The sequence below is a fragment of the Micropterus salmoides genome, unplaced genomic scaffold (genome assembly GCF_014851395.1).
Source record: "Micropterus salmoides isolate LMB-PRFRI ecotype aquatic unplaced genomic scaffold, ASM1485139v1 Ms_hic_scaffold_15, whole genome shotgun sequence".
Classification (NCBI taxonomy): domain Eukaryota; kingdom Metazoa; phylum Chordata; class Actinopteri; order Centrarchiformes; family Centrarchidae; genus Micropterus; species Micropterus salmoides.
Genome location: NW_024040596.1, coordinates 24,348,294 through 24,373,870, shown reverse-complemented (window position 1 = coordinate 24,373,870; position 25,577 = coordinate 24,348,294). Strand labels below are relative to the sequence as shown.

The 25,577-nt window shown below is 39.8% G+C and overlaps 1 protein-coding gene across 2 annotated transcripts in view; it reads right to left on the bottom strand.

Moving 5' to 3' along the window:
- Positions 1-865: 865 nt before the first annotated feature.
- The window catches only part of tbx15 (T-box transcription factor 15), a 34,931-nt gene continuing 10,219 nt past the window's right edge, over positions 866-25,577 (bottom strand). For both annotated transcript variants that reach the window (XM_038721198.1, XM_038721199.1), the window contains exons 3-8: positions 25,393-25,494; positions 17,869-18,040; positions 12,366-12,533; positions 11,973-12,037; positions 5,852-5,949; positions 866-2,829 (exon numbers count right to left, since the gene is read on the bottom strand). In XM_038721198.1, the coding sequence (XP_038577126.1) occupies positions 1,997-2,829; positions 5,852-5,949; positions 11,973-12,037; positions 12,366-12,533; positions 17,869-18,040; positions 25,393-25,494 (1,438 nt within the window). In that variant the 3' untranslated portion in view covers positions 866-1,996. The remainder of the gene's footprint in view (positions 2,830-5,851; positions 5,950-11,972; positions 12,038-12,365; positions 12,534-17,868; positions 18,041-25,392; positions 25,495-25,577) is intronic.

Here is a 25,577-nt window from a genome sequence, read left to right as displayed (position 1 = left end):
GATATTTCATGACTGGAGCTGGACGCATGATAGGAAGTGATTGGGGAGAGCCGTTCAGAAGACATCCGTGTAATGGGCTCTGATTGGCCCCGGCTAAATCCCTGGAGTCTGTGCCTGTGTAACAAGAGGGAAACCACAAAGCTAGACTAGTTATGATCCTGAATGCTGCATGTTTTCCCTCTTTTGGAGGTTCAAATGATTACAAGGGGATTTCACTGTCTCTTTAAACAGGTGCCATATTTATGTGCACAACAGCAGTGTGGCTGAGTGCAGTTGGCACAAGAGCTTTATTCTTCATATTCCTTGTAGTAAACAGAACCAGCGGGGATAAAATTTGTCTTTTTTGGGTCTTTTTCTTCCAGTTTGGTTTATGATCGATGCATTGCGTCAGCGTTTGAAGCTCATGCCTGTGATGTGGTGCAGAGCAGATGTGTGTTTTATAAGCAGAGAACACTCTCTTGTATGATTAATAATCATGTAATTCACTGTTATTGTAGTCAAAAAGGCATGTTTTAAAAATAATAATTTATCAGTCATTTTCAATAGTTTAATCAGTAAATAGCTGTGAAATGTAGAACATCCAGCATGTAAAAGTATCATTATTTTGTTGATTACCTACAGTAAACACTATAATTTGTTTTGCTTATGTGCTCCAAATGATTATTTATGAGCAACTCCTGTTTCCTCTGAGTTTTGGGGGAAATTTCTTCACAGCATATCACCAATAAAAACATAATTTCCCTTTCTGTTGAGTTGGAAAACAACAGTACTTTATTTATTTAACACTTTATTTCTGCTGAATAATTGCCTTAAATATCAAGTATGTTTTCAAAACTGCTAACAAAGAGAAAAAATCAAAACCATGTACATGAATTAAAACGTTTATTGAGCTTTTTACGTGCTTGGCACCTGTATTTACATTTTTTTAAATGTCTCAAAAAAAGAATTACTTTGCTATTTTCCAAACAGATTGGCCTGTAAAATTGTTATATTGCTCAGCACTTAAATACACATCTCTACAACACACCAAAACATATTTTAATTACTCTGTTTTGCTATTGCTTCTTTTATAACTTTTCACACAACAACTTTTAAGCTTACGTTATTGATTGCATTCGCCATCTTATATATGCTTAAAAACATAATCCACTCAAAAAAGTGAAGCCATTCCAGTCTATGAGGATAACAGGTTGATGAAGTTGTGTGGTGGAGTCCTGGACTCTCATGTACGCCCGCTGCGAGTTTTTAGGATGAAGACTGAGTTCCTCTGTTAACCAATCCTACAGTTCCTTGACTGACTACATCCATGAGTTGTATTCACCCTGTTTGGCACATCAACTGGCCACCACAGCGTCCAGATACTTCATCTCCTGTATGTATGAAGAGCAGTGAGTCATTCCATGACCATGTCCAGTTGTCTCTTTCATTCCAGCGAAAACCTCAGACCATGCCGGCAAACCACTAACCCCTTCGCATTTCTAAAACGGCACAAGTGCTGCATGAAGTAAAAACTTTTGGATCACAGTGAAGATTCTTTAACTTGATGTCATGACTAGAGTCCCAAAAAAATGAGTCACTTGAAAAGAGTTTTGCTATTATTGCACCTTATCTGCTTCCCAACTGATAATCCCTTCTGAAACAGAGCATGTGGGCTCCAACCACTCCTTCCTATTACAATCTGAGTTTGTTGTTTCTTTCCTGTTAGGAACAGTAAGAGTCTGGTTGCAGTCCCAATTTCCATTTTAATAATACAAAGATAATTAAATAATAGTTTTGACTCCCTCTATAATGCTGTGTAAGTGGTGGAGTGTCTTTAAAAACAAAAACATGAGATGAAATCCTTTTCTGAAAGGCTGTTTTGTACCTCTGTACATTAACTCTTCATGTAAAAACACTGGCTCAACATCAACACCAAACCGGGTTCAGAGATTAGAATTTAGCTTTTTAGCTGAAAGACTTTAGAAACATGGAAGACTGCGAGGTTCAGTACCAGGTTCTACACCATGTGCATGGACATTTGAGAGGAGGATCCATATTGACGTCCATCACAGGAGCTACTGCCCTGCTGGCCACTGGTGGTGTTGCCGATCATGTGCATAGTGTCCATGCTTCCGTTGGACAGGTACTGGCGTTCAGCGAAGGCCCCGGCAGTAGACGAGGAGCAGAGCAAACCTCCCTGGGGCTTCTCAGGACTGGCGGCCAAGCGAGGAGAGGTGGGGAAGTTATATCCGTACAGGTTGTAAGGATTGTGCAGGGAGAAGGCGTTGTAGGAGCCCTGCTGCACGTGGTGGTGGCTCCCACTGAACATGTGGGCGGAGGAAGGGGAGGATCCAGATGAAGAGGATGAGGCAGAGCTGGAGCTACCTCCTGCCTGCATCACGTACTGAAGCTGCGAGGCTGGGAAGGAGCTGAGCTGGCTGCTGTAGGCATCCATCTTGCCTCCAGTGCCGCTGCCACTCCCTCCGCCGGTCAGGGAGGCATGAGCGCTGCCCTGCATGCCAGCAGCAATCAAGGAGGAAGTCCTCTGTGGCAGGAAGGATTCAGAGGGTTGGGCAGAGGCCACAGCACCTCCTGCAGCCTGGAGGCGTCCATAGGAACTGTCAGCAAGGCCGCCATAGCCCTGCAGGGCCGCCATGTTGCTGCGAGCGCAGGCTGGATACTCTGACAGGCCCAGGTTGCAGAGTTGACTTTCCCTGCAGCCAACATTAAAGGTGTTGGGGGCGAGGTGGAAGGTCGGAGGGGAGCAGGAAGGAGACAGGAGGTGTGCCGCACCAGAAGGAGAGGGGGTTCCTGTGCTGGATGTGGTGGGAGAAGTGCCTGTGCTTCCACCTGGAAAACACAAATACAGAGAAAGTGAAATACAGTTCCATTTGACAAGTGTTTTCATCTTAGTCAAGAGCATTTAAATAATCAGTTCTAAGACCAGATTCAGTTGAGTTTCAATCAGTGCAAAAATGGGCATAATTCAAAGACTTTCATATGGATGAAGAGAGAAATAGACCTCTGAACTAAAAGCTTTAGTTCCCTATGTTGGCAAGATTCGTCCATGCTAAAGTAATGATGAGCAAGGCAGTGATGCTGTGTTTAGGTCACAATTCAAGTGCTCATGATGGATGTCATACATCAAATTGCGCTCATTGTCATAATCTCCTTTTTTTATTTTTATAAATTAGCACAGAAAACTGGTTCGGCTGCCATGTTGTAAGACATCTCGACAAACCTTTGAAAATTTGATACAATGGGAAAGTGACATGAATGCCTGTCTGCCTGTCTAGCTCTGACCTCCCTGCGGAGGGTAGCTAGAAACAAACAGCATTTCCCTGTGGGGAGCTATTAGTCTCCTATTGCCAGACCTTCACATCCTTTCAACCCTGTGGCAGCACAGGAGAAATATCTCCCACAGGTGGAATGTATAAATGTTCATTTAAGACATTTTTATTTTCTAAAATGTAAACAAGAAATCATCTGTTATGCACAAAGTTTTTGTCCAAATTCTTCATCATCAAGATGTTTGAGCATATGTCGTCCTTATCTCTGTCTTCATGAAGAGCAAACTGAAGCAGAATGCAGTAATGAGAACATTTTTCAGTTCATTGACTTTGCACATGCACTGAGTCTGACTAATAAAGTAAGCAGTTAGCTACACTATGAATTCACCTGTCGCTAACTTAATATATAACCATATTGATCCACATGGACTTTTTCAAAATCCTACCCCCCAGACTAACTGCAGGGCCTTACTCTTCAAAACTGCTGGATACAAAGTCACGAAGAGTATCATAAAAGAAAACGCTGGTATGTGGAGATAAATATGGATTCAGTTTTGACCATGTCTGGTCAACAGAGCCGCCTCACATCCCCAGTCCTTTCCTCAATAGAAAGCCACTGACATGTACATATGTATGTGTGTATAATATGTATACATACATTATCCCCCTTTTCCACCACAGCTGAACCAGTGTGTGTGTGTGTCTATATATATATATATATATATATAAAAAAGAACAAAAAACATTGTTGGCACAAATTGTATCCACTAAGCCAAGCCTTTCAGAGTGAAATGATAGCTGTGGGATATCAATTGCATATTTCTCTATTAATGAGAATTTGGCCAGGGTTCATCTAGCTGTTGGAGAAATTCAGTTTGAACTCAGAATGAGGAGGAGGCATAACTAAATAATCCAGGACTCTGTTGGCTGGGGTTCTATTTTACACCATATGACTTCGATAATATTGCTGCAGCGTGAGGAGATGGGGGGGCCTTGCATGGAAGGAGAGAAATAAAAACCAGGGGGAGAGAGAGAGAAAGCTAGGTAGACATATATGAGGAAAAAGGAGAGGAAGATAGTTTGGTTATGTCATGTTTTCCTCTGGTTAGAAGGGCTCGAGGCGCTTCAGTGCCGAGGGGGAACGGTTGATTACTTGAAGGGAAAAGGCTATATGGTGCCATAAGGGCAAAGGCACAGTCAATGCACAATGCACAATGCAAACTGTGCACGTACACTAGTGTCCTTTCAGGGTGACACAGGGTTCACTGCTGATGCAAGAACTTTGATTAAATCCTAATCAGTTTGGAGGAGTTTAATGATAACAAACACATGTCTGCCTGCTCAGAAAACACAGAGCGTCACATCATTGGACCTCCAGAGGTAACCGAGATAGGGCCGGTGAGGAAACAGAGTTGTTTTAAAGCGGCGTGGCCCTTGATATAAGCCGTGACTAAGACCTTGTGCCGGTGCTGGAGTCGAGACAAAGGGAGGTGGCCAGGTTGACGCTGACTCGTGTAGCGGAGCCGTCCAAAAGCCACAGGATTTGTTTAACGATTTTATTTTCAAGGGCTGCGCGTGATGTGAAAAGTTCAGCAGACGCCGGCCGACCTGCCAGAGGAGCAGTGCATGGCCAAGCTCAAATAAAGGACAACCATAGCTGATGCAGTGTGTGGTGATATATGCAGGGAAAATATGCAGAGGGAGAGTTCAGATTGGGACAGCACAGGAACCAAGGTCATGCTAAGAGATTTGGAGATAGTTAACTATACAGTAATTGATCACCTTGTTACTAAGCTTAAAAACACTATGTTGCTTAATTAGCAGCAAATCATACCATATTTATGTTCATTTGTAATAACTGTGGTTGTAATAATGAATCACAAGAATAACTATTGTTTTCGGTTTCCATTCATTTCTTCATGTCAAGAGCAGACAGTGCTACAACACAAGAATGAAGATTATCCCGTGTGAGTTTTTTGGGGGAACAAAATGGGGTCAGTTGGCTCTAATGTGTCTTTGTGAAGAGGAAAGGACAGAAAAGTTGTGTTCTGTCAGGTGTTTGATAGTAAGCAAGGCATTATAAAGCATTTTGTAACTCTAACAAATAAATGTTGTTAGCTCTTCTCCTTGCGTATCAGGGATAATTGTTTTGGTTTGCTGCCATAAGTGGGGGTCAAATCGTCAAACACAGGATCTGACCCTGACTTTTTTAAGCTTATGAAAGCATTTGTTGTCTTTTACTATCCTAAACTAAATATACTATAGAAAAATCCAATAGGAAAACCAAGGAAATTGAATTAGAAGAAAACAAGACACATTTTTCCATGGCGTTTGATGTGTTTTCCTCTATACAGAGAGAGAGTACTCTACAGCAGTGGTTCTCAAAGTGGGGTCTGGGGACCCCCAAGGGTCCTTGAGGATGTTCCAGGGGGTCCCCGGCAAAAAGGGGAATAATTTATTTTCATTATAATTCCATCTGTAAGTAACACAATCACAGAACGTATGACATTTTGGGTCATGGGTTTCATACATTTTCTGTAATAAAACATCTAAAAGGAAAAATGGGGGACAGATTCACACACCTTGCTGTTTCTGCATATGGGTGAAGTCTTCAAAGGTGAGGGTCCTCACAGGAGGTCTCCAGAAAGCATAGGTCTCCATGATTGCCTCCAGGCCAGTCCTGACAAACAGGCATACAGAGAGAAATATTTCAGAACACAATGAACAGCACCTGAGACTAGCTAGCACCTTACAGTCTTTTAAGTCAGGTCTTAAAACATTACTGTTCTCTGAGGCATTTTAAACCTTTTGAATTCGGTTTTTAGCCCAGTCCAATACATTTCTCTTTCAGTCTCATTGTTTAAATTGTGTTTTAATATCAATTTTACTTTTTTATCTCTTGTTACAGTATTTACATTTTTTTATTGTTTCTTTATTCTCTCTCTCGCATATGTAATGCACTTTGACAGATAGATGTGTATTGTTTTAATCTTGACTTTACTATCTCTTGCACACTAATTATCTAGCTTCATATAAAGTAGGCTACCTCTGTATCTGTTTTTGTGTCTTTGTGTCTGTAAAGCTCTTTGAACAACTGTAGTGTTTGGAAGGTGCTATATATATAGTAAATAAAATTGCCTTGCCTTGCCATGGATGGAAGAAGAAAGGGAACATGGGACAATAATGGCCTCTGCATGTGCATGCTGACCAGATGATATGAACACAGAGACATAGAGTTTGGTGTTTGTTTGGTGAGTGAGATGAATATTATTAAGTCTTAGAATGGATTTTCATTGATTTGAAGATTTTATTGCTTGCTTTTTAAGCCTTATGTTGTCAGGCAGGCTAATATCTCATTTGTATCTTGCACAATCTGGGTCTTATTGATTCATTAAGCTTCCTTTATACTTGTTTTATTTTTCCACTTAAATCCTTATTGACATAAAAACTGCAACAGTAAATAACAATGATAACAAAACAAAAACAGTTTGGGAAATTTAAATTTTTCAGTCATGCAGTCCTGTAATAAGCCATCTTTATTCTGATGTTGCTGTTTGAAGTCTTGCATAATGACAAATTTAGCCTTTTCTGTCATCCTTGCTTTACTGTAACGTACTTTGTAACATTGTTTTTTGAAAATGTGCAATGTAAATGAAGGCTCTGTGTGTGTCTAATACACAACTGGAAAAGGAGAGAGATGGATATGGGTTTAAGAACAAGCATATTGAAAATGGCTGAACAGAGAAGGGGATGTGGCATTGGTTAATGTAGGTCTGTGAATATGAGAGAGAGAGAGAGAGAGAGAGAGAGAGAGAGAGAGAGAGAGAGAGAGAGAGAGAGAGAGAGAGAGAGAGAGAGAGAGAGAGAGAGAGAGAGAGAGAGAGAGAGAGAGAGAGAGAGAGAGAGAGAGAGAGAGAGGTTGGTGGTAAATAAGCCAGACTGGATGATAGAGTACCAGAAAGAGAGAGAGAGAGGGAGGGAGAAACTGGAGTCCTGCTTGGAGGAAACTGGAGCCATTAAAAAGGAGCAGGTTTTTACTGTGCACATAAATCTGGGTGACGTTTCATCTTGAATCTGTACACGGTTCTCCTTCCTCCTTGATTTACTTCTCTGCGCGCTGCTCGGCCCCGTCTCAGGGCCACTAACTCCCTGGCCATGGCAGCTCGTTAGTGCGCCATGCTAATCGGCCGGGCCCTCTCCATCACTGCACTCATTCATACAGTCACACTGCTGCGGGACCAAAACCCAACAAATGAGCTGTATCCGACCGCCAGGCCATAAAGCCCAGTCACCAGCTGACGACACTACCATAACTTAGAGCTTGGGAGAGTCCTAGGCCTATATTAAGACACTATTAAGAAAGTCAGAAAAAGGAAAACAAGTCAGTGATTAATTTGAGAATTAGCAGTGCAGGTTTGCCCTCTCTATTAATTTTGAATTTCCCCTCAATGTGGAATTAGTTGCTAATGTTCCACAACAAACAGGCTGCATTCGCACTGCAGCCACTTTACTGCTAAAATCCAAATAAAAGTTGTTGTTTTTTGTTTTATCATTGTTAATGTGACCCATATCCGATACGAATATTAACTGAGTAATGTTTAAAAGACAAGCGCGGCAACGAAAACAAAATATGTCACTCTTGCTTTAACGTTTGCAGCTTCTTGTGTCTAACACTTTTAGTTGCAGCTGTTTTTTTTGCATTTTGGCTGAGCAAGTCAAACTATTTTGTTATAGGATGATAAATCTTAAATTTGCGTTTCAAGGTAATTTATTTAAAATTTTCTCTCAATATGAAAATTAATTGTATTTTATTCTTATGAATTAGTTAAAGGCAGTCTTCACTGCAGAAAGTATATCTAGATAAAATGAATAATCTCATATTGAGACTTAAAGCTAGTTGGCATTAATAAATGGAGACTACACAATATTTGCTGACTTTGCATCTCCCCTTTTGTTTTGTTTTCTATTAAGACTTTCAGTCTGGTGTTCTGTGCTCAGTTTTTGTGGTAAGTAATATGTGTCTTCTCTGTTTCTTTTTGATTATTGTAGTTTTGACCTTTTTGATCCCAATCAGCATGTCCATCATTACAATTGATTGTGCACAACAAGCACTGTTAAAACCCTCAAAACTGCACTTTAAATTTGAGTCATGATAAAGATTTCCAAACATGCCAGAAATGTAGGTATGTTACAGCAAAATGTTTATAAAATGATGCACACAACCTGAACCATATCATCTGTGATATAAATGTGCTGCCAAAAAGTCTGGCTTTAAATATTTAAGTGAATGAATGAATACCATTATCCCAATGTGTAACGCAAACCAAAGTGGCTAGAGGATTTAAATTGCTTGAAAGAGGATTTTGAAGCACATAAATGCAGGAACTGAGCTCAGTGAGAGTTTAGTAAGGGAGAGGACATTCTTTCTTTCTCCTACACTCCATTAATTCCCCCCCCTCAGCCACAGCTCTTGGCTCCTGTTTGCTCATATATCTTCATGTTTCACACAATTATCCTATCAGTTTATAATTGGTTGACATGTAATATTTGTAATATACACATGACATGTAAATGACTACGTGATCCCACGTGACCTGGCAGCTGCAACAGCAGAAAAAAATAAAGTAGGGGAGTGGCAGAAAAGTGACAGACTGGGCAAAAATTAGAGAAAGACACACCAGTATCTCATCTCTCTGATTAAACCACCTTGGTAAGGATTTAAGTTTACAAAATGTGATTAAGCTTTTCATGTTATCCTATACGTCTTGCTCATATTTTATATGAACAATACATTCTGAAATGACAGATAAATCCCACCCTCTCTTTTAAACTGGCTGGACACAGGAGAGTCTCACTTTTTTCACAGGTTCAATCATCATCATCATTGAAGAGTTGTGTGTGAGTTGGAAGAGGCAGGATCAATTTGATACAAGAAGCATATGCAACTCGTGCCCAGTCAATAAATCAAATGAAAAGGCAAACATTTGCTTCAGACAGCATTCACTTAACGCACACAGAGGACAATCACAAATCAGATCACCCAACATTAACACAAGCTATACCTGATGCCGATGCCAACGTCCAATCACCACCGAGACCCTGTCCAATTAAATTACGTCAGTCAGAGGGAGTTAAGTTGCTTTTATTTCTTGTAAATTTCAGTTGTTTGGAATGTCTCTTTTGATGTTTTTTCTTCTTTGGTTTTAATGCTCCTACTTTGTGTAGTTTGCATTTTACATTTACTTAGCCAAAGCCACTTACATTATATATATATATATATATATATATATATATATATATATATATATATATATATATATATACATATACACACACACACACACATATATATATATACACACACACACACACACACACACATATACATACACACACAAATATTATTATTATTACTATACAAGACTTCCTCCATAATTCGTGAAAAGAGTTTTCCAAAATTAAATTGCAATCAACAACACTTTATATCCATCAAAATAGTCCTCTTATTGAATGCATGTTTTTGTTGATTAAAAGTCTAATCTGAGCCACATGGGAGCCAGGCCCCCGTTTCCGGAGTGACTTACAGTATGTGACCAATTAAACTCCTAAATCACCATAGTTATGCAAAAGCAGCAGTATGAAGGTCAAGAGTCAGGGCCTTGGTTCTCTATCAATATTCATGAATGATCAAAGATAAAAAGCAGCTCCAAAGCATGAACTTTACAACTCAGAAAGACTGAGAATTGTTTTTAAGGTGACAGAAGCTGAGTTCTCACTTTGAATTCTGTGAGGCGCCTACTTGAATCTGATCATAACAAATCCCAACAGGGCTGAAGGGAAGGAATCACAAGCAGTACGTGAGGATAAATTAATTTTCTCTCTCTCTCTCTCTCTCTCTCTCTCTCTCTCTCTCTCTCCGGACAAATATCTCATTCCGTTATCTTTTCATCTGTAGCTTTTCTGCAATGAAATTCTAATGCCAGTTCATAAATCAAACACTCTATTGTTTGAAAAACGAAAAAAGATGTCTCAAATATCTGTGTGCCAATAATGCAGACCAGATGAGGGGGCTGCTTTCATGTGCACGGAGGGGTCTGGTGGTTCAGTACAACCCCTCCCCTTCCTTCGCTCCTCCACAAATGTTATATATGATAATTCAGAGACTGAGAGAAAGAGGGGCAAATCAAGAGAACAGAGAGGCAGAGAGGAAGGAAAGAAGGAAGAGGGAAAGGAAGACCAGTAAGGAAGAGACAGAGGGGGCTTGTCTTTACTACAAAAAACATATTTAATAATATCATTAGCTTTCTCAAAAGGTGTATGATGTTCAGCAACATGATTTATGATTCCACAGTGACAATAGCAGCGATCTCTCTGGATAACTTCAACAGCGGACAGAGTGACGAAAGGGTCTGACCAGTCAGTTTGTGTGTATGTGCTGTTTGATGTCACATATTTTTGATGGTCACAGAAAACAGTGCAACACCCTGTCGGTTTCTGTCTGCATGATGTGTGCGTGGGTGGTGTGTTGTCTGAAGTGTGTGTGTATGTTGCTTCCCGTCTTTGTGATGTTTGAGTTTGTGACAGGATGAGGAGGGCTAGGACTCGACATCCCTTTAAAGAATCCTATTTGAGATTGATGATTGATGCTGCATGACTCCCTGGCTTTACTGAGTTGTATGGTGTGTGAGAATGTGGAATAAAAAACCATGACTTCAGACAGAGTGTTAATAACCCTGTAAGGATTTGGTGATTTGCAGGTCAAAATATGTCTAGACGTCTGGGTTACATGTAACCATTGTTTCAACAGCATTTTAATGGCTATATTTCAGTCTGTAGCAGGTCCTAAATATGTGATTAAATGATTTTCTTTTATAGTTTTGTGAAGTGAAAAAAAAAAAAAAACTAAATAGAACCACTTCTAACCAAAATCTAAGATCCATTAACAGCTCACTGTAGATGTTGCTGACACAGAAAAACTTATATTGTACAGTACAAATTTAACAGAACATCATGTGAAAAGTTGATTAATAATGTTTTTACATTTAAGATAAAAGGTGGATATATACTTGGTTGTTGGGGGCATAGCAATCACATGCATAGTGGCATCATATCAGAGCTGACCTGCACATCATCAAAAATGTAACTACAAGTTGGGGCAACAGTAGCTACAGAGATCAGATCTCTGATAGGTCAACATGGGCTGCTTTTTACTCCTACAAGTCTCTGATGCTTGAAGATCCTCTGCTGGTTACGATCAGCATAATATTTAAAAATGTAAACAGGATTACTTTGGGGTATATTATTAGAGCATGGCAAGGGTTGGTCTTTGTGATGTGGTGGTAAAACAGGTGAAAGCTGACACAAATCGGATGAATTAATTCTTTAACATTTTCATCCATGAACAATTTATTTGCATTTTGAGCATTTTCATACACATGAGATGAAACTGAAACTGATAAATAAAGAGAGAGGTCATCACATCTACCAATGACTGTGAGTGCAGCAGATCTGAAGGTTCCTCCGCAACAGACAAAGCAGCTGTGTTTTTATATGGAGCAACATATGGTACTAAGTGCTATCTACAGAGAATCATTTCCATCTTAAAGGTCACACAGAGCCACACTGTGGGGTAACATGAAACACACAGTAACAGGTTGTATTGTGCGGCTGCTCAGTCAGTAAACAGATGCTGTGATAAATTACCTGTTTCTGCCAGAGTCCCGGAATCCTTTGGCAAAAGGGTTGCGGTCAATCTTTAGCCTGGTGATCTGCAGACAAGAGGAACATGGTAATTTGTGATTATTGCAGCTTTTTTTCACAGCATTTCTGTGCTATTTCACAGTAAATTGAGTATTGCCAATTAGCTACATAATCCAAATGGTTAGTTTTAGGAAGTAGAAAGTGGTAGAAATGGTTGCATTCTGGAAATCTGTGGCGATTGATAAAGTTGATAAGAATTCTTCTAATTCAACCATTGTTTTGCAGGAAAAGTTGCTGGGAATTAAAAAAAATTCTAATTTGCAGGGAATTTACATTCATTCTTGAGATTGCAAGATCACAAATTTGTGCAGCAAATGATTAATGTGAGCAGCATACCTGTTGGTTCTGGTAGGCCGTGACGGTGGTGAAGACTGTCTCAGGGAAGCTGAAGGTCTTTACTCCCTCCCCGCTCGGCACTGGTTTGTTGGGAGACAATTCACTGCTGAAGTCCTTCCTGATGACATGAACACGAGGCTGATACTTGTGCATGGAGTGCAGGATGACCTGAAAATATGAAAGGAAAGAAGGTGAAGTGCAGCTACTATTATCGCAATCACAGAGGTGGTATGATGTCCAAAGAAAGTTGAATTAACTCCAAATTAATGGAGCAGGTTTCCTGACTTTGTGAGGACATTTGGAAAATAAGCAAATTTAGGATGGAGATCTTCCAAACAGAGAACATTTTGCCATCTTTTATCGCTTTGAAGTTGTAGTTACTGCAGGCAAAATAAAGCATCCCATTCTCAATTTTTATGAATCCGTTTATGCTTGTAAAACATACAATCAAAAACATGGAAAGATTTGAATATTTCTTTAATGGCACAGTGACAAGTTACATCACACAAAGATCTCCAACTTCTGACAGTTGGATCAGGTTTCGATGACGGTTCCACATGTAGTTGTAATTGATCAGGGGCTAGGAAGTGAATTTGGTGATTGAAGGCCCTCATAAGTTTAGTGATATATCAACCTGTATGTGCATGCGTGATGTGAGCCTCTAAAAGTTCCAGTTCAAGATAAAACGCAAAAGTCTTAGCTTTCAGTTCTCTTCTCTCCAAACACATACATGCAAGTCCTTTGTAACATCAATTAGCTTTATTGGGGGCTACATGACATTAAGCGGAAACCAAGTTCACACTGCAATGAAGCTCACAGGAGGGCGGAGGATTAGTTCACAGTGGAGAGGAGGCGTCAGACGATGCTGGCCCCTACCTCGCCTCAGGGCCTCGGCCTGCTCTTGATTAATATGAGAGTGAGAAAACCTACCCAGAGCCAAACACCCCCGATCCCCCTACCACCAAACTCTGCAACAACAGAGGGGGTCATTTCAAATCAAGGCTCTGAGGGGAACTCCTCTAAGTATTAGAAACACTACATTTAACATTGGTTTTGTGGTGTTTTGGCACACTCTGCTCAGAGATCACTTGTCGATCAGACTGTGTGGGCGGCGATGTGGTGTCTTTTTCCTTTAGAAATAAAATAGACACACATACATACACACACACACACACACACACAACTGCCTTATGGCCCAGACGAGTCTTGCTTCTAGTCCCCAGTCGGCCTGAGGTGATGTAAAGTCAAAGCAGATCATACATCGACATGCTGAACTCAAAACAAACGACTCAGAGGGCAGCCAGAGGACATCAGATGAAAGTTGTTCACACTCAAATACAATTACGCTAAATATGTGATGTTTTCATTTTCATGGTAGGTAATGACGTTCTTTTAATCCCCTTTGAAAATAATGTGGACATTCACACCCGAGACACACCAACACATTCCACGTGTAACAGATGTGTTGAGTATCTCCATAAAGCATAATCAAATGTTGTTTATAAAGCACATTTTACACGACAATGTGGCCCCAATTAATTGTCAAACATGCCTGAAAAACCTTTCACCAGAAAAATTGAGTGATCAAAGCAATAAATCCCCCAAACTGTGATTTAACTCATTAAATTAGTGTAATAATATTTCACCTGTGAAATTACATCCTGTTACAGCCACGAACAATGAGGATTTTCACTTAAGGTCACCAGTAGTGACAGTACTGACAGTACATGCTGCGGAAGAACTTGCATCTGAAAGGCCAGATTCACTACATTAAAATTAAAACAGGCAAATGTTTAAAGCAGAGATGTACAAATGTCTTTAGTGGAGGTTTAAACAGTCACACACAACAGCATCACACACTGCAATGCACTGGATCATTAACAACAAAGCAGCTATGAAACAAAAGAGAAGCGAGAGAAAAAAAAATATTTTGGCCAGTCCAGCCTGCTTCAGCTTTTTATTAGGTTTTCCCATAGACTAGCGAGGAAAGACAGGAAATAGACGACAGGCAAGAGTGACAGCATGAGGCGGATCTGAACCCACGACGACGAAGCCTGAGGCTAACGAGTCCAGCCAGGCAATGAGGCGTCCCAGTGACAAAAAAAAATTTAAAGCGCTGTTAGCCTACAGCATGATATCCTCTCTGTGACATCAAGCTGCTTGATTGTTTTTCAGTTGATGTACAGAAGAGAACAAAGTATTGAAGCAAATGTTGCCTAAAGCAAAAAAAAAAGTAACCTTTTTCAGCTGCTTTTCGACTTTAAATTTCAAACCAGTTTGTAGTGTCAGTGCCACACTGGTGAAAGGAGTATTAAGATCCAATCCAATTCCAGATTGGGAAAACACTCCTGAATCCTGAACTTTACTGAAGTACAGAATTATCATCAGTATCAAGTATTCAACTTTTTAAAGTTTCCTTCTGGACTGTAATGGAGAAGAAGTATGAAGTGGAGAGTAAATGGAAATACTTTAAGGCACTAAAAAAAACATTTTTTCCCCAAGCCGACCTTTACTCTTGGTGGTGTGGTCCTACATGAACATAACAATTATCCGCCAAAGTTAGAAGAGTGAGTTTTCACACACTTGACAGATTTCTGTTTTGGGGGTTTGTCTGTGCTCTCCACACTGGTTTGAAGGGGGCAGGGCTCAGATTTAAAAACGGGATGTCACGTGCTTTCATGCACGAATCAAGATTTTATAATTTACATTTATTCATTTAGCTGACGCTTCTATCCAAAGCAACTTACAATTGCTATACATGTCAGAGGTTGCACGCCTCTGTAGCAACTAGGGGTTAAGTGTCTTGCTCAGAGGACACATTGGTGTCTCACAGTGGATTTGAACCTGGGTCTCTCACACCAAAGGCATATGTCTTATCCACTGCGTCATCACCACCCAACCTAAAGATGCTTTTTCTAACTCTACATTGGATTCATCAGTCTGGATGTGCCATCTGAGACATAATAAATACTGTTTTTTTCTCACCGTCTCTGCTTCTGTTGTGCGCTCTGACGTCTGATGATTCATGACATGTACAGTGTCTGTTTCTGATGAGGCAGACATTTCATGACACCACAAGTCAGGAGGATGAGCAAGAAGTGGTAAGGTTTCCCACACAGGAAGTTCCAAAATTAATTTCTTCTAAACACCCTCCAGGGAAACAAAGCACTTAAAGTGAGCAGCGGGAGACAAAAGACAACCTCCCCTCACTCTTGAGAGGGAGTACTGCATGTGAGTCCTCGCCCCCTAACACCCATATGTTATTACATTTGTCACCACTGAGCTGATGTGATCATCTGCAGTGCTGTGACAGAACAGGAAACTGCCAGCCCTACGCAGCTCATTACGCTAAACTGGATACCGCCATTTTGTCAAAGCACTGGAAAGGTTGCTACAACTTTTCTAATCATCGCATCACCTGGCATCTCAGCACTAATCACAAGCTCTCAGAAGAAATTGATTTGTAGCAGCTCATCATGCTCTTTTCAACAGTGTGTCAGACCGCAGCAATCAAAGCAGCCTCCTCTAAAATAGCTTGACAGTAGCCTCTTTGACAGGAGGCATTTTGCCATCTTCCACTGTTTCGACATTCAGATTATGTGATTCAAAAAAACAGAGCAGATCATCTCCTGTTTGCACCAAGCCATTAAAAGCAGATGGTGTTCCTACAGACCTGAGACACTCCTGGATTTTCTATTAATTCAATCTGTTTTAATTTCCACAAAAGCCTTAATGAAACTGGAATTGTTACTCTCAGTAGATATACACATTTCGCAGAAAATGTTGTGTAAAGGGAGCTTTGAGTTATGAAGTTAGACTTCACTCAAAATTGCCATTTCTCTGTTTTTTATGATCTTTAAAATGCTATACTTTGCACAAGTTGATTGTTATTTTTAGTAAGGGCCATTTGGTCACATTGGTATCTCGAACCCGGGTCTCTCACACCAAAGGCATGTGTCTTATCCACTGCACCATCAGCACCCCACGCTTTACAGCCACTCAAGTGACTTTACAGGGGGTTTATCAGAGCTTTTAACTGTAGGTATTGCAAAACTGCTACACGAATGTTTGTTATTGGACAGTTTTGTCATCTTTATTTAATATTTAGCTGATTATTTTCTTAACTTTCCTTGCAGGTTTAAAATAAGTCAAAGCTAATAACCCAAACCTAACAGTTTTTTTCTACCCAAGTTTGCCCCTTTCCCATGAAACCCATTTCTTACTATAGAAAAGTATAAAGTGCAAATTAGGGACTGACTTTAGCTTGCTGCCCACTTGCTGATTATACATAAGGAAGGCAGTAAATCAAACGAATTGTGGTCTAATTCGTTGCATTAGAGTTAAATATTTCACCTATGAAACCCACATTACACTTTTAGAGCAGCCAAGAAGAATAAGGGGCTTACTTTAGCTCACCACCTCTGTTACTGACTGGCTTCAAGCAAGGCAATAAATCAGGCAGATTGTGGTCAGACTCAAATTTTTGCTCAGTGGTGTGGCTGCTGGAGTGTACTACAAATCAAATTCAATCATTAAGTGCCTTTAATGAAACCATTTCATTACAAAATGCCTTACAGAGCCATGAAGGAAATGAATATTATATATTAAAACAAGGGCATGGGTTCAAATCCCAGACCTCTAATATCTCTCCACGCTAATCCTCAAACCTACTAATATTCAGTCTAGGTGGACCATCCTCAAACCGAAATGGTCTGAGTGTGGGAGGGCAGTATGTGGCAGAGCAGGCTGTTATGTATTGCAGAAAATCAATTCTGAACAAGTCTCATGGCTCCGTGAGTCATGATGTCCATGAAGTGCGTTGTCAACTTTCCATTCAAGCAAACGCATCAAAAACATTTCTATCCAAAAACTGCCTCATAGCTCCAAAAGCGTGTTCATTTCCAGTACCATGGAGTGTCATAAAGCACAAAAAATTAAACTAATGAATCACAGCTTGGACATTTAAAGTGTTTCAGCTGAAATCGCTATCATCTTTGTTGTACAAGCATAAAATACTGACATCTGATTGGCTTGTCAACCCAGGGGTTTTAACAGGATAAAATAAAACCCCACAATCACAATTAAAACAAAATATTATGTATTATGTATAATGTAGTTTAATATTTCACAAAACATGAAATATTAAACTACATTGTATACACCATCATTTAGTTATTTGTTGTAAGCCTTGCACAATCATTTAGAGTGCAACACAAAAGTCACCTAACATATAGAGTAACCTAATACTTTGTTCAGTCACAAGTCATGTCATTTATGAAGTAGTATGTAATTTATCGCTTTTGTTTCCCTGTCATGGGAAGTATTAGTACATTTCTCATTAATAAGGATGTCTTTCAGAATGCTCTAAACATCTAAATATGGTCTTTAGTCACATACAGACACAATGATGCCATAGCAAAATGTTTCTTAAAATGTTCATGGCTGCAGCATGTACAAGCATTCAGCAGCAAAGTTCTGAACATAAAGAGAAAAGTTCCCTTACGTGTCCCTGGTCATCAAGCTCGTTGTTGGTGAGCTTGAGCTTGTCGAAACTGACCACCTGCCTCATCCAGGTGTCTCCTGAGGCCAGAGAATCCGGGTGGATGTATGCCCGTGGAGGCACAGGGGAGTCTGCGTTTCCTGCCACCATCCACTTGGAGCTGTGGTACACATACCTAGAAGACAAGACAGGGAAAGTAAATTAAGTTTTTACAGTTAATATTATCTACTTTATTGATGACATAGATGCACCATGAACAAATAAGGAAGGAGAAAAGATTGGGAATATTTCATGCTTCAAATACAAACTTGTAAAATTGTACAACACATATTTGGTTACTTTTGGTAACAGATACAGTTGGGGGATTTTCTGAGTTGTGTAATTTGTTTTGGTTAATGTTGGGGTGAAATGGTTTTATGGAGGTCATGATTTTGCTTAATTCCGTGTTAAAAAGAATGTGTTATATCATATGAATTATGGAAGATCAGCCTCAACTGCATTGCAATCTTCAGCATTCCTAATATGTTGGAGAAGAACTATGTGCTGTCCTCTGCCTTATCACACGGGTTTCTTATGCTAACCATGTTTTTATTCCAAAGACGTTTAGAGCAATCTCCAGGACTAGTATTCCCTCATCTCATAGCTATTTTGAAAACTCATTTGAGTCTCTGAGGTTACTTCAGGGTTGAATCGTTTATTATAAAGGCTGTTTGGAGTTCGAAAAGGCTGGAGCGCCTCTGCTTTTTTCACTCCACTGAAAAACAAACTCCAAACACTCTGCCACGTTGCCACAACAGCGGCTTTTTAAAACTCATCTGTTGTTTCTTCATTGCGCTTGAAATTTCTAACAAGAGCAACATAAAAAATTCCATATGCAGTCACACGCTCTGCTGCATAGCTTCAATTAAGCCCAGCCATAATATTTGATGATGTTGTGTGTGAGTTTGGGTACGTCGGGGCGTCCCACCCATTAAACAGCAGGGAGGGAGGGAGGGACATACAGAGAGAGAGAGAAACTTTCACCCTCCTTTTTAGCCACTAGTCAAGACTGTATGCACTATTTAAAAAGGGGACAAAAGAGAAGAGAAAGTGGAGCAAGATAAAGAAAGTCAGCCAGTCATCACTAGAGATAAAGGACAGAAAGGTAAAAGAAAGGTAGAATAGGAGAGGAAGAGGAGAGAGGGAAACACAGAATGGGAGAGCGAGGTTGAGAATAAGTGGAGGAGAGCGAGTGTGAAGCACAGCTGTTTGCCTTTAGTTCTGGCCCTGCGCTGAGTTGAAAGTGTTTTATCTGCAGCGTCCCTGCCAAAGTCATCACTCACTCCAGAAACATGGACAAAACTCTCATTTGGTCCTTTTGTTATTGCCTCGAAGGGCTGCACCACCCCGTTACACACAGACACACACACACACACACACAGTATAATTACATTCAAATGCAAGCAAAATAAACATCCTCAGCCTCTCTGCCACAAAAAACACAACCTACACAAATTCATACACATATTTAAAAAGCATCACGGGCATTTTTAGGGATGTTGGAAGGAAAGCCAGCTTTATGTAACTGTGAACAGCTTAGTATGTTTCTAACATTGCCCTGATAAGAACAAATGTTTTTTTATCAGACCATTTTTACAGAAAATGGTCCATTTTTACAGAAAATGGTCTTCTAGTGGTCTTCAAGCCAATTCAAGGTAAGACACATAAGTAGTCAGGGCTCATGTCCACACTTTGTAATCATTTGCCAGGTCTGGCTTAAATTGCTGTGGGTTGGTATAAACATTAGTTTTAGCCTGACAAGACACAAAAGGACATGAGAGCACATGCTCAATTAATCATCTGAAATTAAACAAATTACCAAAACAAGGTCAGCTTTGTTGAGTTGGAGATGGTGTCATTTTAAGAGTACACTGTACAGTGCATTTTGGAAATGCATGAATTATCATTACCATTTTGCATCATCACAGACAGATGTACTGCACAAGTGTAATTTTTGCTTCTATAAAAATAAAACACATTGCATTGTGGGACTTGCATTGTGTCGTTCATCTTCAGCCAATTTCGCTGTTCACCTCTTTGTTCATATTTGTGTCCTCTTTATGTGATTTGTTGCCACAGAAACGAGAAACAACTCTTGTGCAGAGATGTTATACTCCTACAGAGGTTTTGAATGTTGGACTTGTTAAAACCCAATTGATTTATTTAATCTGAGGTTTTCTTAAGTGGTTTGGACTACAACAAACTTTAGACTGCATCTGCAAATGGTCTGTGTTAACAACTGAATGTCTAATGTAACCACACAACCAAAAGCTTTTACTGCTATTTCTCCCTTGTGTTGTCCTGTTTGTTATACAATATACAATGTAGTCATCACAGGAATCCAGTTTTCACCAGACCTCCGTGATTGAGCTGGATGTTTCTGCCAGGTTTGTAACAATCACATGATGAGATGCCTTAAAAAAACATTTAGATTTTTAATCTCACCAGCACAATCATTTTATTTATGTTAATGTATTGTATATTATTGTTTTGTTGCGCAAATAACAACTTAAACTAAACTCAACCTTGTGACACGACTTATATTAGTACATATATATTCAGTAATGCGGGCATTATTAGGAGAAGTCTTATTCCTTGAATTTTATCTGGAGGTGTAAGTGTTCCCTTTTTTGTGTCTGGTAAGACATGCTGGCTGTTGCTGCTCATGCTGAGTGTATTTTAAATAACCTGGAAATGAGAAACACACACTTCCTCTGTTTCAGGAAAGAGCTAACACACAGCAAGTGTTAAATTTTTAGGTGCTGGCTAGGTAAGTCAAGGCAAGTCAATTTTATGTATATATATCACAAATTTGCCTCAGATGGTTTTACAACCTATAAAGCATACGACACCCTCTGTCTTTAGAATCTGGATTTGGATAAGTAAAAACTCCCCCACATAAAACCTGTAATGGGGGAACCAAAAGCCATGTTACTAAAGTTAAATGCGCATTTATTAATTTGAAAATGTCTTTACTTATTGTTAAATAGTGAAATATGGGGCAAAAACAACAAACATGAACACTTAACTACCTGTTCCATGTTTTTACTATATCTAATACCAAGCACACACCTCCACACACAGTTCTGACTTTTGACCTTATCAAACACACACACACACACACACACACACACACACACACTCACACATGCATATACACTCACAGAGGGTGCCAGGCGTTTCTGTAATTTCCTGTTTGGAGTGCTGTTTAGAGTTACGCTCGGCGTAGCAGGGAAAGTGTTAAGGAATGAGGAAACTTTAGCCCCAAACAGGACTGGAAATCTGATTAGTCCCCCCCGCTTTCATCTTCCATAAATCTGCCATCTGGCACCGGCACGATCAATAAAGACTGGACTTTATGTGACACTCTTACTGGACAGATGGGGGGGTGGTGGTGGTGGGGGGGGTGGTGTGGTGGTGGTGGTGGTGGTGGGGGGATTCCTTTCCCTTCTCAGCCAATACCAAACCACACAGCTGACAAAACTGAGCTGCAATGCATGCTCCAATTCTTTCTTTCTTTCTCTCTCGCACATACACACAATTACATCCAGTGGGATAAACACACGTGCATGTAAAGACATAAAACACACACATAGAAGGACACACACCAACAGGTTGTCAATGCATGTGTGAGTGTGTATGTGGGTGTGTGCATTCTCAGCTCATCACACATCTACTTCAACACAGGCGCATAAAAACACACATTTACACACTTGTCAAACCCAGGCTGTATATTGGGTTACTGTACTGACAGAGTAAATATTGCTATTGAATTACCATTTAGGGTTGACTGCGTTTGTAAGAGAAGACCAACAGCTTTGTGTGAGCATGTGTTTCTTGAATACTTATGCTTATGAGGACCAAATGTCCTCACACAAAGATAGATGAATGATAAAATTTTGACAGTCCTCACTTCTACAGAGAGCCAGTTTCAGACTATGATTACTGTTTATAGGATCAAGGTTAGAATAAGGTTAGGATCAAGTTGGTTTAAGGTTTAGGTTTAAGATCAGGGTTGCAATAGCAATTGGATTCAATGATTGCCCTCACTTAACAGGAACAACATTGTGGCAAATATTTCAAAGTGACAGTATTGTGCCAGTTTTCACAGCAACACACATGCCCGTGTGTATGTGTTTGTGTTTTTTTTGTTATCACTTTAGAATATGCTTTTTATTTTATTATTATTCTGTGTGCATGTTATTCTATTTCTGAACTTCTGGGGACTAAATGTCTTCACAAAGAAAATTCATTCAATTTGATGTAACTTCAGTCCTCACTTCTACATAGGGTCAGTTCAAGTTTATTGGATTATGGTTAGAAGTAACGCATAACTTGCCATTGAATAAGTGTTTGTAGATGTGTTTGTAAGCGGGTACCTGGAAGTGTGTGTATGTGTGTGTGTGTGTGTGTGTGTGTGTGAAAGCAGAACTGCAACATGCTCTGACATACACTTTAAGGAATGGGGTATGATTGAGGAGCTCGAAGCAAAGTGAATGTCCACATAAAAGAACTGTAATATATGGCGATTTAATGAGCGCGGTACCAATGAGACGTTCCTAAAGAGGGGCAGGGAGCCCAAGTAAAGTAAGTCGATTCCAATAAAGACTGTATTTCCAGACCCCAAACTCCCCAGGGCTGTGAGACACACCAGTGACAGCTCCCAGCTCAGTTTGCAAAGGCCTGTGGTAAATTCCCCAGCCAGGAAGAAAATCCTATTTAATTTTACAAGATCTTCTGGCCCCTAAAAATCCTCCATGGTGTCTTGGTTCGTTGGTGGGAGAGTGGGGTAGAGGCGGCAGGGCAGAACGTCTGCTATGCTCTGGTGGAAAACTTTACATTAATAAACGATATGAAAGAGGGGATACAGGAGGCTCAGCTCAACTCAAATATACACAAGTCACTTTACTTATACTCATGTGTTTTCATGCAGACTTTAATTTCTTTTTTAACAATCCTGTTTTTGTAAGGGAAAAGAGCCTTTTCTCTGTTTCCTTCTGGGATGACAGGGTTTTGTTTTACCAAGGGAAAGGGGATGCATCTGTGGCATGCTCACCCTTTAATCAAATATTCTCTCTCGCATAGCAATGCATGAAAACAAAACTAACTCCCTGTAAACATGTTTTATGTATTTCAGCTTTAAAATATGCTCACCAGCTGCCAAGAAAGACCACGTAGGCCTTCTCTTTTAAAAAACACTTCTGATTCACTTGATACACTACTGAGAACTTGTTACACAGCTGTGTTCAGGGACGTGTCTCTATGTTACTGCTCATAAGGTGAATTATCTTCTGGATTTTTAGGATTTTTAAGTGTTTTATGCATAGTTTGTTAGGTCCAGCATCACTGAGCACCATTGTTGGATATTTATTTGAAATTTCAGGCATTAGTTAATATTTAAATTAATTCTCCATTCAAAGGTCTTGTGTATGACGGAGCTGGAATACCTTTAAAGAACTGTTAACACGTTCTCACAAATAAAAAAAACTATGGTAGACAAATCAAAGTATTTTTCACAAAAAAAAAAAAAAAAAGAATGGAAAGGTTTTGACTTATTAATTAAAAATAAACATGGTGTGTATTTCAAATCATTCATGATGTAAAATATAGGCTAGTGTTTAGCTACATCAAAGATATAAAGAAATATCTGAAGAAATTTTCCATGTACTAAACTAGTTGCAAAATTTAGGAGTGATGGCAGGTTTCAGTTCTGTATTTTAAATGTTGATAATGAGATGAAACATTAAATATGAGTGATAAGTCATAGCAATGAGCCAACCTGTTGCAGTGCGTGACATTACGGTGAACAAGGGCACTGCTGTTTATTTTGAATAAAACCCACATAAACTGTCCTGGTGCCTTAAATACTCAATCGAGCACAAAATATCCTTTACTCCACAGCTGAAACTAGTTCCCAACAAATGCATTATTTATCCCTGCTTGAGTAATGTTTGCAAAAAACTACAGCACACAGCTGAGCCTTTTTTAAAATATTTTGGGCTGCACCTGGATGTCTGCATAAGGGTTGTCTGGACACTTGCAGACTTGGACAAATTACCAAATTTTCCTTTGCAGTATTGGAAACCATGAACTGGCCTCAGCTCAGCAAAATCTCTGAATAAAGGATAATTGGAATTTGAACCATCAGTTCTAAATATCAACACAAAAGACTATCTACTAGCAGCTTTAACACAAAAACTGCAGCGTCAGCTTTTAGAAGCCCTAACAAACTCTATTTTAAATACACTGATGCAGGCTTTGGGTCTATTTGCCACATTATCACTTCATCACACACAGTAACCGCTTGTTTCTGCATCAGCATCTATAAAACCAGACGCAACCACTGAATACACAGGTAAACTTCACACATTTCTCTCACCGTGTTCATCTTACTTCCTCATTTCTGTCATAATAGCTGAAAAGATTATATTGAGCCATAAAAGTAACCCTATAAAACTTCCACAGTCAACTGACACAGCAGTAGGTTTACGTGCAGCATCGCAAGTTTTCTTTCCATCTCGACCTCGTTTTTTCCCCATTTCCGTCATTAGACCTGAATGTTGAGAGTTATCCTATTTGCAGGCAGCCTCTAAAGCTGCTGCTCGGCCAGTGGGAAGATGAATACATTTCAATCTCCTGTCTCTGGCTCTGACTTCAGGGACTAGTGCTGTGGGCCAGGATATCAGTCTTATTGCATATCCAGAGAGATCCATCATATACAAGCCTTCCTCCAGCACATGCACACTTTAATCACTTTCACTTCACTTTACTGATGCAAAGGATGGGAGCTACATCTTTAACTACAATTTTTCTGTTGCCAAGAAGAAGACAGGAACACCTCTCGTAGCAGTTTTGAGAAATCTGAAAAATGAAAAAGGCTGCAATATCTTCTGAATCCTGTTACGTACGACTCTTACATGAGAAATGGCATGAGGATGAGAACATTCCAAAAATGTTTATGCTCGGCCAACATTTGAGAATCGTCCAGGAAAATACAGATTTGTGTCCAGCTGTAGCAGAAGTGGGGGCTTTCTCATGCATATGCACATGCAGATATGACTGTGCATGTGAATATTATGTACAGCTGTGCATTTAAAATGAGTTCTAAAGACTGTTGTACAGACTGAAGTAGCCAAAAGCTGTCCTTTTGCGCTGGTGTGCAACATCTGTAAACATCTGTTGACATTCTTTCATTATAAATACAATTACTCAGCATTTTCTCTGCAGTTACCATTCTTGTCATGGCTGAAGTATCTGAAACAGCATTTAGACCATCATGGGACATTAAACTCCCCACTGAAACCCAAAAGAATGAAATCATTTTGGTTTAACAACTCAGGGATGCTTTTCTGCATTTGGAAGGGAAGTAAAATGGCAAGGAGCATAATTAAAATGTGCAAAGACAATTAAATGAAATGTCAGGTTTTACACTGTTTAGTCCTCAGAACCTTTGTTCTGGATGACTCTGACTAGCTGTGAGAAAGGTACCTGTATCTCTTGTTGTCCACAGGCACAATGTCCATGGCAATGTAATACTGCTGATGAGGGTCCAGACCTGCTATCTTTACTCGCATGGCAGGAAACATCCTCCTGAAGGGGAAAAAGCAACACAAAGTGACACTCATTTCTGTGTCTTTCTTCTATTATGTAAATTAGCCTAAGTAGTATTATTA